The sequence below is a fragment of the Falco rusticolus genome, chromosome 18 (assembly GCF_015220075.1).
Source record: "Falco rusticolus isolate bFalRus1 chromosome 18, bFalRus1.pri, whole genome shotgun sequence".
In the NCBI taxonomy this organism is placed as follows: Eukaryota; Metazoa; Chordata; class Aves; order Falconiformes; family Falconidae; genus Falco; species Falco rusticolus.
The window spans coordinates 4,336,981-4,351,557 of NC_051204.1; the positions used below are offsets into that span (position 1 = coordinate 4,336,981).

Below are 14,577 nucleotides of genomic sequence, written 5' to 3' on the forward strand. Positions count from 1 at the left end.
TTAGAGATCTTTCAAATGGTATTGAATTACCTTTCAGGTGAGACTCTAATAAGAAAAGGTATTACTTCCAATATCTGAAAACTACCACAGAAGTTTTCCATTTACAAAAAGCCATTATTATTTAAAATGTTTAGCTTTTATCTGGCTGAAGTCATTTTACATGACTTATTCTCTGAATTTTCAGCTTTTATGTATGAAGAACCAAATGACCAAAACTTAAATGATAACTATAAACTATTTGAAGTGGGTTTTGCCTATTATGTGTGAAAATTATTCCTTAGATCTGTTCTTTTCTAATTACTACAGTTTGTTGGCAAAGGAGATAAATGGTAATTAAATTTCATTTTATTTGTAAATCTTATTTCTTGGCCTATTTTTGAAGTAAGATAAAGTTACTGACTAGCAATCAGCATTTTTCTTGCAGTAAAGATTTACAAGTATACCGGTTTTTGCTTTTTCAGTAAAGGATATCAGCCTGCTGAGCATGGTATCGAAAACCATCAGCAACCGCCTTATTAATTACATCTCAACCCCATCAGGAAACCGAAGGCTTTTATTGCAAGACTTCCATAACCTTGGGCTACCTGGCAAGAGAGAAGGATCCTATATTTTAGAGCACTACAAATCTCTAGGTGATCCTTTAATGCAAATGGTAACAATTAGAGGAGAACCAAACTCGCTTAAAAGGTTTCTTCTGTTATATGCATTGATCGGTAAAATGCTGAGGATGTGGCCCAAATCATTTGCGCAGCTCTCTCTGAAAGTGAAGTTCCTCACCGTGCCAAAGAGCCCACTCAAATACCATTAACTGGCAGGGGGAGGTGGGAGGAATTACCTGAAGCAATTCCAAAAGCTCTTAGTTATGGAAAAAATAATGTATGTTCTGCCTCCCCTATGTTGATTTCTTCCCATTAAATGGTAAGCAGGGGCTGGGCAGAGGATCAGTTCGCAGTAGTAGGTGTTTCCAAATTTAGTTTGTTTGGACACCACCACTGGAAATTGCAGCAGAAACCAAGGCTCCCAGGCCCCACGCTAGCTGAAGGAATTTGGCTGCCTGGACTGCCTTCATGTATCCCTTCGGAGCAACTCACATTCCTCAGTCTGGGAAATGTAGCTGCAGTACTTAAACCCAGCCTAATTCTAAAGTGACCAACAACAGTTGCCATCAGAAAGACTCCTCGATAGTCTACTTGAGATGTGTTACAGATGACATTCCACTTAGAAAAGAAGTATGCTCATCACAAAAATGTTATCACAGTTGTCAGTGACTAGCATTCCCTTGGGCAGCTTTGTATCAGAGTTCAAAGGCTGAAATGGGCATGAAGAACACATTTTCCTCTCACTCTTAGCTTAAGGGCAACGTGAAAATGCCTACACTTCTGCTGTCATGGTATACCATGTGCTAACTAAACCCTTTCTGCGTGAAAAGATTCACCTGTTCTTTCTTTCAGCTGCTCAGACCTTTTTTTGGCGCACCGTAATAGAAATCCAAACCAAATATCACGGGTTCGATGGTAATGAAGAGTGTGGTACAGCCTCAAATTCAAAAGTGTTTGCTTTTTAACTTTTCTGCTAATTTTAAAACCACACTGATTCTAATTCATTCTAAAGCATTCTATCAGAGAAACAAATTAAATTAAGACATAATTTGATCTAATTACTGTTACCTATCTGATTAAAAAAAAAGTTGTTTATTTGACAGAGAATAAAATGATGCCACAGTTAGATGCAGAATTGTAAGTATGGTTTGAACTCAAGACATTAAATAAAAGGCATACACAAGGTAAAGGAACACTGTTAAAGTAATTTAGACCAAAGACCTCCTATTGTAAGCAAGCCATGTAGGCTTTGAGGTATCTTAAAATAATCTTAGTGGTTTGTTTTTAAAATGAAGCCTGAAACCCCTACAATTCTTAAAAAAAAATAAAATCAAAATTAGTTTGGGCTTTGTAGTGATCACATACAAAATGGCAACAACTTCTTTAAATGGAGGTGTGAACCCATTGCTGTAGCAGGCCTAGTAGTAAAAACACGACATATTCAAAATATAAAGATCATTGGCAATATCTGTCTCATCAGTGGAATGCTCAAGAGAACGTTTTTGGCAAGAGGTTAGTTACAAAATCAATATTTACTTTACAGCAGGAAAGACAGGACTCAATGGGAAAAATTCATTCCCATTCAGAGAGCCTGATCAGGGTCTATGTATTACATAAATCTCACTTGAACTTGGAGGGGTCTGGCTCCACTCAATTCCATGGTAAAAATGTTCCAGTACTTGTAATTGGGTCAGAATTTCAGTCACTGTTTAAAATGGACTTGAGCTGTGAACGATGGTGGCACTGTCCTTCTGCACAGCGAGGGTTTTGCTGTGTAACACCAGGAACAGTACGTTTTTCTCAACCCGTTTTACTCAATGTAATATTTGCAACTGATCTGCAACTACACTGTCTTAACGGTTTCAACTGTTCTGCAGGGAGTTCTCTCCAAAGTCCAATCTAGTCAATAGAAAATTGACTTGACTGAGCTTTGGACCATGTCCTAGCCTGATGAATAAATTCTGTCTGTCATGTAGGAATGCTACCGCACTTCTAAATAAGGAAAGAGTCAATTTAGAACCACGGTAAATGCATAAAGTAGTTTTTTACATTGGAGGAATTATGTATGTTTTGAGAGACTGACAATTCAGACAAAAAAAGGCCCATTCCACCGCTGCCCCCCCACCCCCCACACATGCTCTTCACTGAATGTCTTGGTTAATTAACAAACGAGATGTATATATTTTATTCTGGTAAAAGTTTTTGAAGAGCAGGTTGTTAACCCATTTTCTCTCAGTAGTATAGAAAAAAAACTCTGCTTAACAAACAGCTGTTCCACACTATAATAAACTCCAGACTTTAACATCCTAAACACATACCGGTTCGGTCCTATATAGGAAAATAATTTTACCTCTTAGCTATGTTTTACATTAACACAGTTTAGAATATTTTCTTTTTAGAGCATGTGGCTATCTTGAAAAAAGTTTTGGAAGCTTGGCTTTCCATGATGTAAGGGGAAAACCAGTGTTCCCCAGGGTACTGTTAAAAGAGGTGCAACAAGTAACATTTATTTCCAATATTTTTAACAGCTGTAATTCTAAAACCAATATAGTAATTTTAATAGGGCTCCAACTGTGATGAACAGGGCCTTTAAAACAACACAATAAACAAGTTATGGCATAAGTTGCCATACTCCCTGACAACATTTATTTAGTAAAGGATGTCCCCTCTACAAAAGCATATCCATCCCTTCTCCAAAGCACCGATTACTATTTGTGCTGCTCTTTTCACCTTGCAGTAGCAGCTTTTCCTCACTGGTGCATGCATGCATGTGATGTGAATGCTTAAGCTAATTCAGCGACGGATGTGCCATGTATGTATACTCATAGTCGTGTATGTATTCATTTTGTTCACAGGATTGTTGCTTAAAAGATGCACGCTTCTATTACCTACCAAAGATAGGCTGAAGTATACACACAAGATTCTCTCAGAAGTAAGTTCACATTCCTTTAACTGATGTTTCGAATTGTCCCTCGCGCTTACAATACGGTTTCTATAAGGCAGCCACTAGCTGAATTGTGCCTTTTACTATCCCTTTGCTGGAGTTCATTACTACTGTGTAGTATTTATTGATTTGAAATCAGTCTCTTTTTAATAACAGAAAAGCCTAAGCCAGCATATTGAACGCAAGGCTGTTCTACCGAGATTTTGTATTCCAAGGCCTGTGGGTTTCAGTTTGGGGACTACCAGAAATTCTGTGAGAGCACAGCTCTTCATAGAAACGTTACCCTCCTGAGAACAGGATTGCTCCTCTTAGAGACATTTTACACACCCGTTTGACCGCAGTTTTGAACTTAATGCTGAGCTCTAACACCTAAACACTCTAAACCTAGGCACAGTAACTTGTTTCCTTATACAATAAGGGAAGGGAGCCTTTCTGTAACTCTCTAATCGGTATCGAAGTACACAAGCAGGACAGAGCATTTTCGATCACAGGAATTAGCTTATGGGCAGTGACAAATTACTAGTGTTTTGCATTTGCAGGTTTCCTGTTTTAAACTTAACGGGTGTCCGAGTCCTTTGCATTGTTTAGGATTACAGTGCTATGGGGTGTTTTTACAGGTACAGTATCTTTATGGAGAGAAGGCAAGTATTACAAATAGAAAAGAAAATTAAGATAATTTTCTAAATTCGTCTGCGTTTTTGCAAGATACTTAGAAGCATAAGATGGTTTTGAGCCTTGGGGTGTAGCAGGGGAAGGTATTTATTCACACAGTTCTCTGAATTTCCTTTCTGGTTGTTAAAGTTGCTGATGTGACTCTTGAGAATTGCTTCGTCTGGATTTCCCTACCAACCAGTATGGATTTTGATTAGTGATTTATTATCTAAGAAGACATGGGAGAAGTGCAGCATTTTATTTCACAGCTTCAAATTCACAACTCAAGAGCAGAGATGTTTTAGTTTAAAAAGGAAATGGCTATACACATCATATGCCAGAATATTTTTGTTAACTTGTGGTAGCTTAAAATTAATTAAAAATAAAAATCAAAATCAGTGTCAAATGAATTAGTACAGCAGGCTACAGCTTATGTACTGTAATAACTACTGTGATTGCAAATATGCAGTAAAACACTACGGGTAGGACCTTTTTAACACTACTTGAGGTATTTGATTGTGAGGTGTTAGAATTGTCGTAATGGAGGCTTTACTGGAGAGTAACTTTGTTAGGGAAAAAATAAAATCTGCAGAAACAAATTCTGTCTTAGAAGAACAGGCATTTTGAGCACATTTTAAATGCATTTAAGTCATAGAAACTTGTGCATACAGGTCCTGTATACATATGCAGCATTAAAAAAAATTATTATCTTTCTGTGGTTTAGAGTTACAGATAATTATTTGTGCTGGGACATTTGTCTTTGTAGCAAATACCTTTGTGTACTTTTTCACATAAGGTTCAAAAATAAGGTCTTGGCCCTGAATGTGGAACAGCATTAGCAGCTTTTGATTCTGGGCTGCAATAAGCTTAAGTAAAACCCCTGCCATAACATACAGCACCTCTGCAGCAGATAATGGTTTCCCTGCACTTGTCAGGGAGATGCTGTGCAGACACCACACTCCAGGTATGACACCTTCCCTTTCTGCTCTTCTAACAAATTGCAGGACAGACTGTATTTAGCTAATGGGAGAAACGGCATTGTGACCTAAATCTATGGCTCAACAGCTTCATTTTTACCCCCTTTCTTTTGCCATCTTCAGATCCTAACAGCAGGCTGGGATGAATTAGAGTGCCACCGGGTTTTTAATTTCCTCTGTGAGCTGAGCAATTTAGCCCATAAAGTACAGACAGTTGTCAGCAGCAAACCAGGTAATCATCAAAGCAGACAAAAGTTCTACAAAATCAAAATGTGCTATCACAGAGAAGGTAGAAAGTGGATCTTCATTACTGCAAACAAAGTGTGTCTAGAATTGAGAACTTTTCAGCTCAGCTAAGCCTTGTAGTGCCAATCCTTTCCTGACTCTCACGTATGTTCTCTTAGCTCTGATACTACGCGGAAAGTGGGCACTCTAAAGCAAATACTTGGCTTTCATATAGATGAATACAGCTATCTTTTCTTCAGTAAAAGCAAAGATAAATGCTTTTGTCTTTGACGCTTATCCTGCAGTGAAGAGGATTATCTTGAGAGATGTTTAGGTTTTTTTTTTTAATCAATCCATTATCAAACCAATGCATATGTTATGTATATATGTAAACAGTAACATGGACTCGAAACTTCCCTACTGTACACCAATGCCAGTGAAATCAATGGGAATGAAACCAACACAGAAATAAAGCGATGCAGTAAAAAGTTAGGTTTAATATTTCTGGAACACTGATGTGGCACGTGCCTCTCAAGAAATTCTCCTGTTACCCAGCACAGAACTAGGTATTTCTGCGGAATACTTCATACACAGCCACATACACTGTTCCTCTTTCCACTTACTGATGCCAAAAACCAGAAACCAAAAAACGTAGCTGAGCGCCCTTGAAGACATGCATGAGTTACTGCAGAAAGGTATCAGAGGGCGCATCGATAGATTCTGTGACCTGAATTAGTGCAATGTACCCAAAAGAGCCAGACTCAGGAAGTAACAGCTGAGAATTCCATTAAATCCCCCTAGATGTTCTTAGGCAGCTTTAAGAAAATCGTTCTTTCTCTTCCTATGAAAAAAAAAAAAAAAAAGAAAGTGATCATCTGTATCATGCAAGGCTTAACGGATTTATAATATCTGCATTCTTTTACCCCAGGAAGTGCCCGAAAGCTAGAGCTGCGGATAAGGTTATACTGTCGTAGCGTCTTGTTGAACCACTGGAATCGTCGAAGTGATTCTGCATTTTGGTTGACTCGTATTTTAAAGCCATGGCCTATGGTTAATCAAGCTCGCCTGCTGTATATCATCTTTGGACCAGTGTCCTCTCTTGACGGCGAGTAGTCTGGGGGGGTTAATTTTCAAAGTCTGTTGCCTGAGAATGAGGTTTCCTCGCAGGATGCAGCATTTCTGAAAACTGAGCTTTATGCAAATAAAGTGTAATTATGTTGCCTAGAAAAAAATAATTCTGCTTAACCAGGCCTCACTAACATACATAAAATACAGAAATTATATATATGTGTATTATATATACACACACCCATATATATATATGTTATAATTCAAGTGAAGAAATTGCAGCTCTGTTCCTCTATTCTCCCCTGCTTAGAGTTAGCTCAAATACACCTCAAAGCAGTATCTGTTTCCCTGAAGAAAAGCATGTTTTCTTACTTAATTATTAGACCTGGGTTTCTTTAAATCACCCTTTGATTCATGCTGCAGCTACCACCGTCCCTACTAAAATGACGTATGGAAAAAAAAAATAATCTCGTGTCCCAAAGACGGAGTTGTGTTACCTGAATTCCTCTCCTGATTCTGCTGCAAGGCCCAGTTTAGCACCTTCCTTGTTTTAAAAAAATAATCAAATTACATTGTCACTTAATAGCAGTTGTGATTAATATATTGCTCAGGACACGTGGTTTGGCAGAGAATGATAGAAGGACCAACAGATGAGACCAGTCTGAAAGGTCTAGCAGATGCGATTAAACTGCTGTACGATACAGAAGCTAGAGAATGGACAGCAGATGATGTTATCAGTCTTGTGGATGAGCTGTCAGGTGTGTTTTTGCCTTTGTCATTAACCCATAGGATTCTGCGATCGTGCCCTCCAAATCTGGCAATAACTGTGTTTCAGACGCGCAGGTGCCTTGCGAAACCGACTGCCATATTCCTCACGGTAGCTGTGGCATAACTGGAAAAGTCGTTACCCTTGGAAGCCAGGCAGTAGCTGGGATGAGAGAGACCCAGCACTGCTTACAAATTCAGGCTGTCTTTCCCCACGGTGAAATATTTTAAGAATCTGTGCAGGCCTTTAAAATTCAAGTCTTGTCTAGCCATTATTAAGGAAATGTCCAAGCTGAAAACATAATGTTTGCTCAAGCCAAAATTCTACTGAACAATGTTAATGGCTCCATTGAAAGTTAGTTTTGGGTGAGATTGCGTCACATAAGCTGTCATGAAGAGCTCTAACTGTATCGCCAGTAGGAATTGCTTGTATGAGTTCATCGCTGCAATTGTATTCCAGAGGGTATCCCCTCACAAATTCTGGGTCAAATCAAAGCCAACAATTCATAAATTCACACCTTCCAGAACAGTTATTATGGCACTCCTTTCTTTTTGTTCAAAGATCACTAAAATTCTGTTTTATTACAAAGTCATTCCCCGGGAGTGGCTCATGGAGAACAACGCTCGGCTTCTAATTCTGAGTGGAAACAGCATTTGCTTCACTTTCATGGCCAGTAAAGCTGTGAATGGGAGAGCCGTCGAGTTAGCCAGGCTCATGGTCTTCCTGGCTTTGGTGAGTACTACTGAACAGAGCAGGCTCAGCCCTTCTGTCTCCTTACCCTGGGATTTGCTTTTTCAGACTTGAAAAGTTTCCCCACCTACTCCCACACACCAGGAGTAAGTCCAGCAGAAGGCTCGGGACTCTTCCACTCCCTGGTCCTGTCTGGCACATCTTTGCCAGCCAGCAGGCCTGTCCTCGAGCAGTCCCGCTAGCAGCGTCTCTGTTAACAACGCAACAGTAAGAACAACCTCTACGTCCTCGTAACAAACCCCGATTTTCCAGGCCACGACTGCTACTGATCCAGTCATTCATTAGAATAGTTAATTCTACAAATTAATCTTGCCTTTTATAACCTTATGCTCCTCATGAAAAGCTTGTTTCTAATATTTCCTGTCTACGTCAGGTCTGCGAGAAGGACCTATACTGCATGGACTGGGCAGTAAAAATGATGCAGAAGGTCTGCAAAGTTTTCAGCACTCCGGGGGAGAGAAACAACTTCCTGCAGTGCGTGGAGAACGCCTTTGCCCACATGATCATGGATATGTTACAGGCAGTACTGTCCGGTAAGCCCGTGGGTCTGCGAGCTGGGACAAGCTCGTTAATCAGGAGCTGGCACTGACCGAGGCATCGAGCGAGGCAGCATGGCATTGCAGCCTGTCCTCCCTCCATCCTCCCCAGGCGGAACAATATCAGAGCGCCTCAAGTTCTTTTGGTAGCGTAAAATAATCAATCAAGTGTCAAAACTGGGAGAGACATTTATTTTAAGCGTTCTCTCTTGTCTAAGAGATTCCTAGTCCCTCCAGAGCACTGGGCCCGAGGTCCTTTTGGGCTGTGCCTAAACGCAGGCGCTGAGCAGCCGCCAGCCGGTTCAACTCCAGAAGCTGCAGTTGCTCCCTGTCCACAGCTTGTCAGCCTTGATAAAACCTCAAAACTGATTACGATGGCAAGCTGTAAAGATGAACAGCCCGCTCACTTAGGACAGATTTTTGTCTTAACGCACAATTGTTCTTGTCCATCTTTGGACAAGCTGGTGAAGGAATTTTGGAGAGAGTCGCCTGTGTTATTTCACAGCTGTCCTGCCATCAGGTGCGGTAGTTGATGCCTCATAAATCTAAGCAGAGGCTGCTGATTCAGCCTCTGCTGAAAACACTGAATGAGTAAGATTTATCTCCTTTAGTGTTAGTAATAATTTAAAAAATGTTTTCTTTGGCCTAGTAGGGGATCGTGATGAAGAGGACACCAGCTTTCTGAATTTGTTTCACCTTATAAACGCACAAGCAAACTTCCATAAAGAAATCCTGTACCTGACCATGAGAAACACCACCACCCCCCCTTGATGCTCTGAATTTTACCGACTCTTGCTCTACTCCTGCTGGATTTTTCTTCCTTTTTTAAAAAAAAAAATTTGCAAAGCAGTGCCCAATTAAATTTTAATTTTCCATTCCAGTAAGAGCTGGAGTGGCAGTGGGAGAAGCCAGTGACATACATGTCAGACCAGCTGAATGAGCTCATGGAACCATTGGGGACCTCTGAGCGTTCACAGTGGAGTTGTGTGTGTTTTGCTCCTCTGAGGCTGCATTAAGACACGCTGAGGAAGCAGGCTGGGGGCCTCTCGTTTGGGAACATAAACCGCATTCTTTTCCCACTGTGTATGTTTGCATACACAATAAAAGTGACATGGTTTTCATGTTTGATGTGCATACACAAATTGAAGAATGTTAGCTTAGTTCAGAACCAAAAACATTTTGATCTTTTAATTTTGTTTTCTCTTGGGAATCGGAGGAGAAAGAGACAGACATAATTAGAGAAGCACAGCCACATTTTTCCAGGATCTCTCTCGCTAACTCTTACATTCTGCGACAGAAGTGCTCCGTAGATTGCACATGCAGTTTTAGCAGAAAGAGGTGATTCTTGAAAGCAATTTAACTGCTTTGATCAAGCAAAGCCATTTTCCCCCCCTCAAACTACAGGTGCCTTTTAACCATAAAACAGAAGAAACTTCAAATCCTTCTCCCTGCCCAGCCTCATAACGGAACTGTTGAAGTGTATTTGCCTTTATAGGACTTAGCTAAGTTGAAGACGCACGTTAAACACACATAGGCTAAGATCACCATTTCATTGACGTATATAAATGTTTGCTACTTATAAAAGGTTTTGATTTTCTGCTGTATTGCCTTCAAAACAAAAGTAAGTAACACATAATAAAAAGCACTTACTTTACTGTGTGTTGTTTACAACTTGGCTGTTTTCTTCACATTATTAAATAGCCGCCTTCTCCACCTGAACTACTTCCCAAATGTTTTAGTGTTCCTTCAGGACCAGATTTTAGCTGCAGGGAGCCAGGTTTCGCTTTGGAAGCCGGTCTTCAACCGCTGGAAACAGCTAAAGTGGTACCAATTTATCTCAGCTGCCCCCACCTTGATTTCATCAGTAATGACCTGACAGCAGCTCTGTAATGATCTGCTTGGAAGTTTGCATGTTAAAAATTCTTGTGACATTTGTTGAATGTACAATTACAGGCAGGATTTGACTACATTAAGGAGTGGATATGGGATATAAATTTGCTGAGGATCTTTGCAGTGTGCCAGTAGATGGCAGAGGTGAAACCTTGCCTGAGAGGAGTGTCTGCAAGCAATTCCTTCTTACATCCCTTTTTTTCTGGCTGTTTGAAGGTTATGTTGAAGAGCACCCTGCAATCCTACAGTTGTGCTGCAGCTACGTATTATTTCTGAAGTAAGCATGATGCAAGACTACTTGTCTGCTACCTAGCCAGTGAACTGAATGCCTCCAAAGTGATCCCTAAGGAACTCAAAATATGAGGAGAACACGGACTCACAGTGCATAGAGTGACAGGGAAATACAGCCAAGAAGCCGCTGAGGTGGAATGCTATGGCCCAGATCGTTAGCTGTCCCTCCCGTTATGCACAGGAATCGCTGCCGATAAATAATCTCCATAGCTGGAATCCAGAAGAATAGAGTGGAGCCTCGAGCCACCGCATCTTCTCGGCCCATTGTATTTCTGGTGTGTAATGCTGCTTCGCCGCGCTGCCACACAAAGACCACAGGGCTGGCGAAGCTTCTCTGCCTGTCTCATCTCCCGGGACCGAGGACACAGCGGCAATAAATTACAGCCCGTTACAAGGGATGCCATTATGTGAGCGCAGCAATACAGGAAAAGTAAGTTCTTTGATTCACTGGCAGCAGTCAACAAAGACGAAATGTCAGCTCTGCTGGCACTAGCTCGGCCTCACAGCAGATCCTTCAGGAATGGAAGTTTTACTTGGCTTCCTATTGTGAATTATTGATGGCATTATTAATTATTATTAACTGCTTTTTTTCTTACATACCTAATAGCTCAGCAAGTGTTTGGCGTTAGTTTTTACAGCATTCATATGTCCACCGGTGTTTCCGCCACATGAGGACTTTCCTCCCCAAAGGATCAAAGCTCAAACCCACCCCAGCGGTACTTCCCAAACCAGTTTTGTTCCAACTGGACAATGTTCCAGTTCCAGAGGCCTTGCAGCCTCCTTTTCCAGTAGCACCCTCTGATGGGCTCTGGCAATTAAACACCACTGGGCTAATGGTGTCCAGGTGGGGAGCCCTGGGCAGCACCGTGCGCCAGAGGAGCTGGGACAGTGATACTTGACAAAATGGTGTTTTTCTTCTGCTGCCAGATTTTAACTGCTGCCGTGGGGAGCCGATAAAACCCTCCCAGGCTGAGAAGCAAAATTCCCCCTCCCGTGCCAGTGTAGCTCTTTTCAGTGCTGGGCTGCACCCTGACTGCAATCTGAGCTGCGGAGAACCCTACCCCATCTGCTAAAGAGCTGTCCCTGTCTGCTGCGGCCCTTTGCCTGTCTGCGACCACCTCTCCTGCCTGGCGTTTCAATCCCATTGCAGGGCTGAGTCGCTTCACCTTCCAGCACGGAGCTGGCTGATTTGGGACATGGAGGAAGGGATTGTTATGCATAGCTGATGCATTTGTAAGGCCCTCTGAGGGGAGAGGAGCCTTCGAAGTAAGAGAAAATTATTGTTCCTGGTTTCACACTCAGCTGAGTTTCCATTCCATGCATTCCTCGTTACTCACTCTCTCTTAATCACTGCAGATGTTGACATCAGATACAGACTCACGAAGCGGAGGTTATTGAGAACATGACTTATGCCTGAAGAAATTCCTCCCAGAATATTTCAAGCTTCTGATTTTCGACTATATTTGGTGGTGGAGAAAGGAGCAGCTTTTCTGCATCTCCAGGGCTCAGCAGTGTGGGACCGCCCTGGGTAGCTGGGGCTGAGGCTGGTGCTCTGAGAACACGCTCGGGAGCAAAGTCACCAACTTCGTGTTTCTCCCAGGAGTTTTACTAACAGGAAATTGCAGTGTCAAATATTCAGCTGGCAGCACTAACCGCATCCAGCATTCCCAGACTCTGAAATCCTTCTTCTTTCTGTAAACACCGTCCTCTGAAAGTCTTACCCACCAATTCCCATGCACCCTGGCCGTGCCCGGCACAGCCCCTGCTCTCCCTGGATCCTGTTATTGGATGGTGCCATCGTTAACTAATGGGACACGAACAGTTTTTCCCATTACAGATGTTTCAGGTGTTTATTGCTTAGAAAAAAAAAATATTGCAGGGAGAGGCCAGGCATATGAATATTTTGTCTTCTAGGAGGATGAAACTTGCAGCCTGAAAACCCCATTGCGTGTGACTGACAGTGTAAGGGCAGGGATTGATGCGGGGCTTCATAAAAGGACAGGAAAAATCCTCCTGATGCCCCACATACCTTCCCAGACCTCTCCAAGCTGGGGGAAATTAAGCTCTGAAATGTTCTTTCCATCCCACAGAAATTTCCATCCTATTAAAAATGTTCCTTTTTCTGTGTTGAGATTAACCGAGACCTCCCAGAGTTTCCCTGAACATCAGTGAGGGACCTGGTGAGGGTGAGCCACAGCTCGGGCAGGGCACAGCCTGCTCCAGATCCCTGATCCGGAGAGGATCCAGAGAGGATCAGGGACCCCTCTGGAGCAGCTGCTCATGCTGGGGGATGCAGAGGTGTCCTGGCACGGGTTGCTGCTGTCTCACCGCTCCCGGGGCTCGCAGACTGCCCCGTGTCCCCCCGCAGAAGCGGGGTGTGCTCCTGGAGCCGTGCGTGCCCCAGCCCTGCAGTCGATGCATGGGGACGCCTTTCAGCAGAGTCAACCCCAGCGGACACGTTCGCTCTCCCGCATCATTCCTCTTTATTTCATTTCCTTGAACGGTTTTCATTAAAAATATAACTGCTTTTCTAAAATAAAACTCGACCGACCGACCTCGGAAGCGCTCATCCCAAGGGGCTACGCCACACGGCGGGGGGCAGAACCCTTTGTATCCCCCTGGGATGAGGCGTGCGTCACCGGGATCAACCCATGTCTCGGCAGCGGGGTGTCACCTGGCAGCCCTCTCCCCTGCCACCCCATTGTCCCCTTTGCCCCACGTGGCCGCCCCGCTTGGCCCCCTCCGCAGCGCCCCGGTGCCAGCCCAGCCACGGCGGCTCGCTCCCCGTTTGCTCGCAGAGGGTTAACGCTTTTCCAGAAGGCTCCGAGGGAGACGGACAAGGCGGTGGCTGTGGAAGAGAAAGGAGAGGCTTTGAGAGCTTCGGGACATGCCGAGATGGTGAAGGGTGGGCATGGCAGCGTGTGGGAGCACAGGATGCGGCAGCAGCCCCCCTCCTCCCGGCGTGGGGGGGCAGAGGCACTGGGAACCCCTCCCTTTGCCTCCTTTAAAATGATGCAACCGGGATCCCTTCTTGCTTCTCCCCTGAGCTGTTTTATTTCTCTCCCTCTTGGGCACAAAAGGCCCAAGTTCGTGCTGTGGCGCTATCAAAGCCAGAGAGCAGCTTTTCCAAATGGGGAAGGGCTGATAAACCCGGCAGGGAGAGCCCAGCAGCCACACAAGAGCTGCCGCACGTTCAGCGGGCTGATTTATATAAAATCATGTGGCCTGATTTATAAAATCAACCCTGGTGCCCTCCTTCCAGCCCTGAGCAGGAAACAGCTCGGCTGCCTCGGCCAGGCGGAGGGAGCAGCAGCCAAAGAAAACAGCATTAAACCCCAAATCATCCCCTCTCCCCCCCGCTCCCTGGACATGTTTCTGCCCAGAAATTAAATGGGATGAGGAGCAATCGGCTCACCTGGACGCTGTTTTGCTTGCGAGGCTGATGCTGAGCTGCATCTTCCCCAGCATCGCTCTAGAGCATGTAAATGATGTAGGAGAGGATCACCAGGCCGATGATGGCAAAAAACATCAAGATGAAAATATCCAGCATGGTGGGGCAGGGGCTGCCGGGCCCCCCGCGGCGTGGGAAGGGGATGCTCGGCAGAGAGCCACCGCTTGGCTCAGCGTCCTCCCCTCCCAGCCGGAGCACAGCTCGCTCTGCTCAGGGTGGAGAGATGATGCCGGAGCTGATGGAGCTGCTTTCCTGCTTGCTGGAAAATAAAGGGATAAACACAGGCGGTCAGATGGGACTTCAGCCTCGCGCGGGTGGCGGAGCGCTCGCTCAGCCCAGACCTGCGAGCTGGGCTCCCCAGGGGCGCTGCCTGCTGCGGGAGGGTTGTTATTTTATTTATAAGCACCAGTTTATTGGGGTTTATTACAG

At 43.8% G+C, this 14,577-nt stretch overlaps 1 protein-coding gene and 1 long non-coding RNA gene across 2 annotated transcripts; one reads left to right on the forward strand and one right to left on the reverse strand.

Annotated features, from left to right (window-relative positions):
• Nucleotides 1-9,316, forward strand: FBXO47 (F-box protein 47). Its single transcript, XM_037411487.1, has 10 exons — nucleotides 1-37; nucleotides 462-632; nucleotides 3,455-3,531; nucleotides 4,083-4,160; nucleotides 5,295-5,403; nucleotides 6,325-6,501; nucleotides 7,076-7,222; nucleotides 7,820-7,962; nucleotides 8,354-8,513; nucleotides 9,169-9,316. The coding sequence occupies exons 1-10, from the start codon at nucleotides 16-18 to the stop codon at nucleotides 9,285-9,287; spliced, it is 1,203 nt and encodes a 400-aa protein (XP_037267384.1). The 5' UTR covers nucleotides 1-15; the 3' UTR covers nucleotides 9,288-9,316.
• A 3,845-nt stretch (nucleotides 9,317-13,161) lies between these two features.
• LOC119158888 lies at nucleotides 13,162-14,448 on the reverse strand. Its single transcript, XR_005108001.1, has 2 exons — nucleotides 14,113-14,448; nucleotides 13,162-13,545 (listed from the first exon to the last, which is right to left on the reverse strand). It is a non-coding gene; the product is annotated as an uncharacterized LOC119158888 (long non-coding RNA).
• Nucleotides 14,449-14,577: the final 129 nt, after the last annotated feature.

Excerpts from the sequence above, each read along its gene's own strand:
- FBXO47 (XM_037411487.1), top strand. The coding sequence starts at position 16 with ATGGTATTGAATTACCTTTCAG. Across the intron at positions 7,963-8,353 it reads TCATGGTCTTCCTGGCTTTG|GTCTGCGAGAAGGACCTATA; the intron begins GTGAGTACTACT and ends TGTCTACGTCAG. Across the intron at positions 8,514-9,168 it reads GTTACAGGCAGTACTGTCCG|GGGATCGTGATGAAGAGGAC; the intron begins GTAAGCCCGTGG and ends TTGGCCTAGTAG.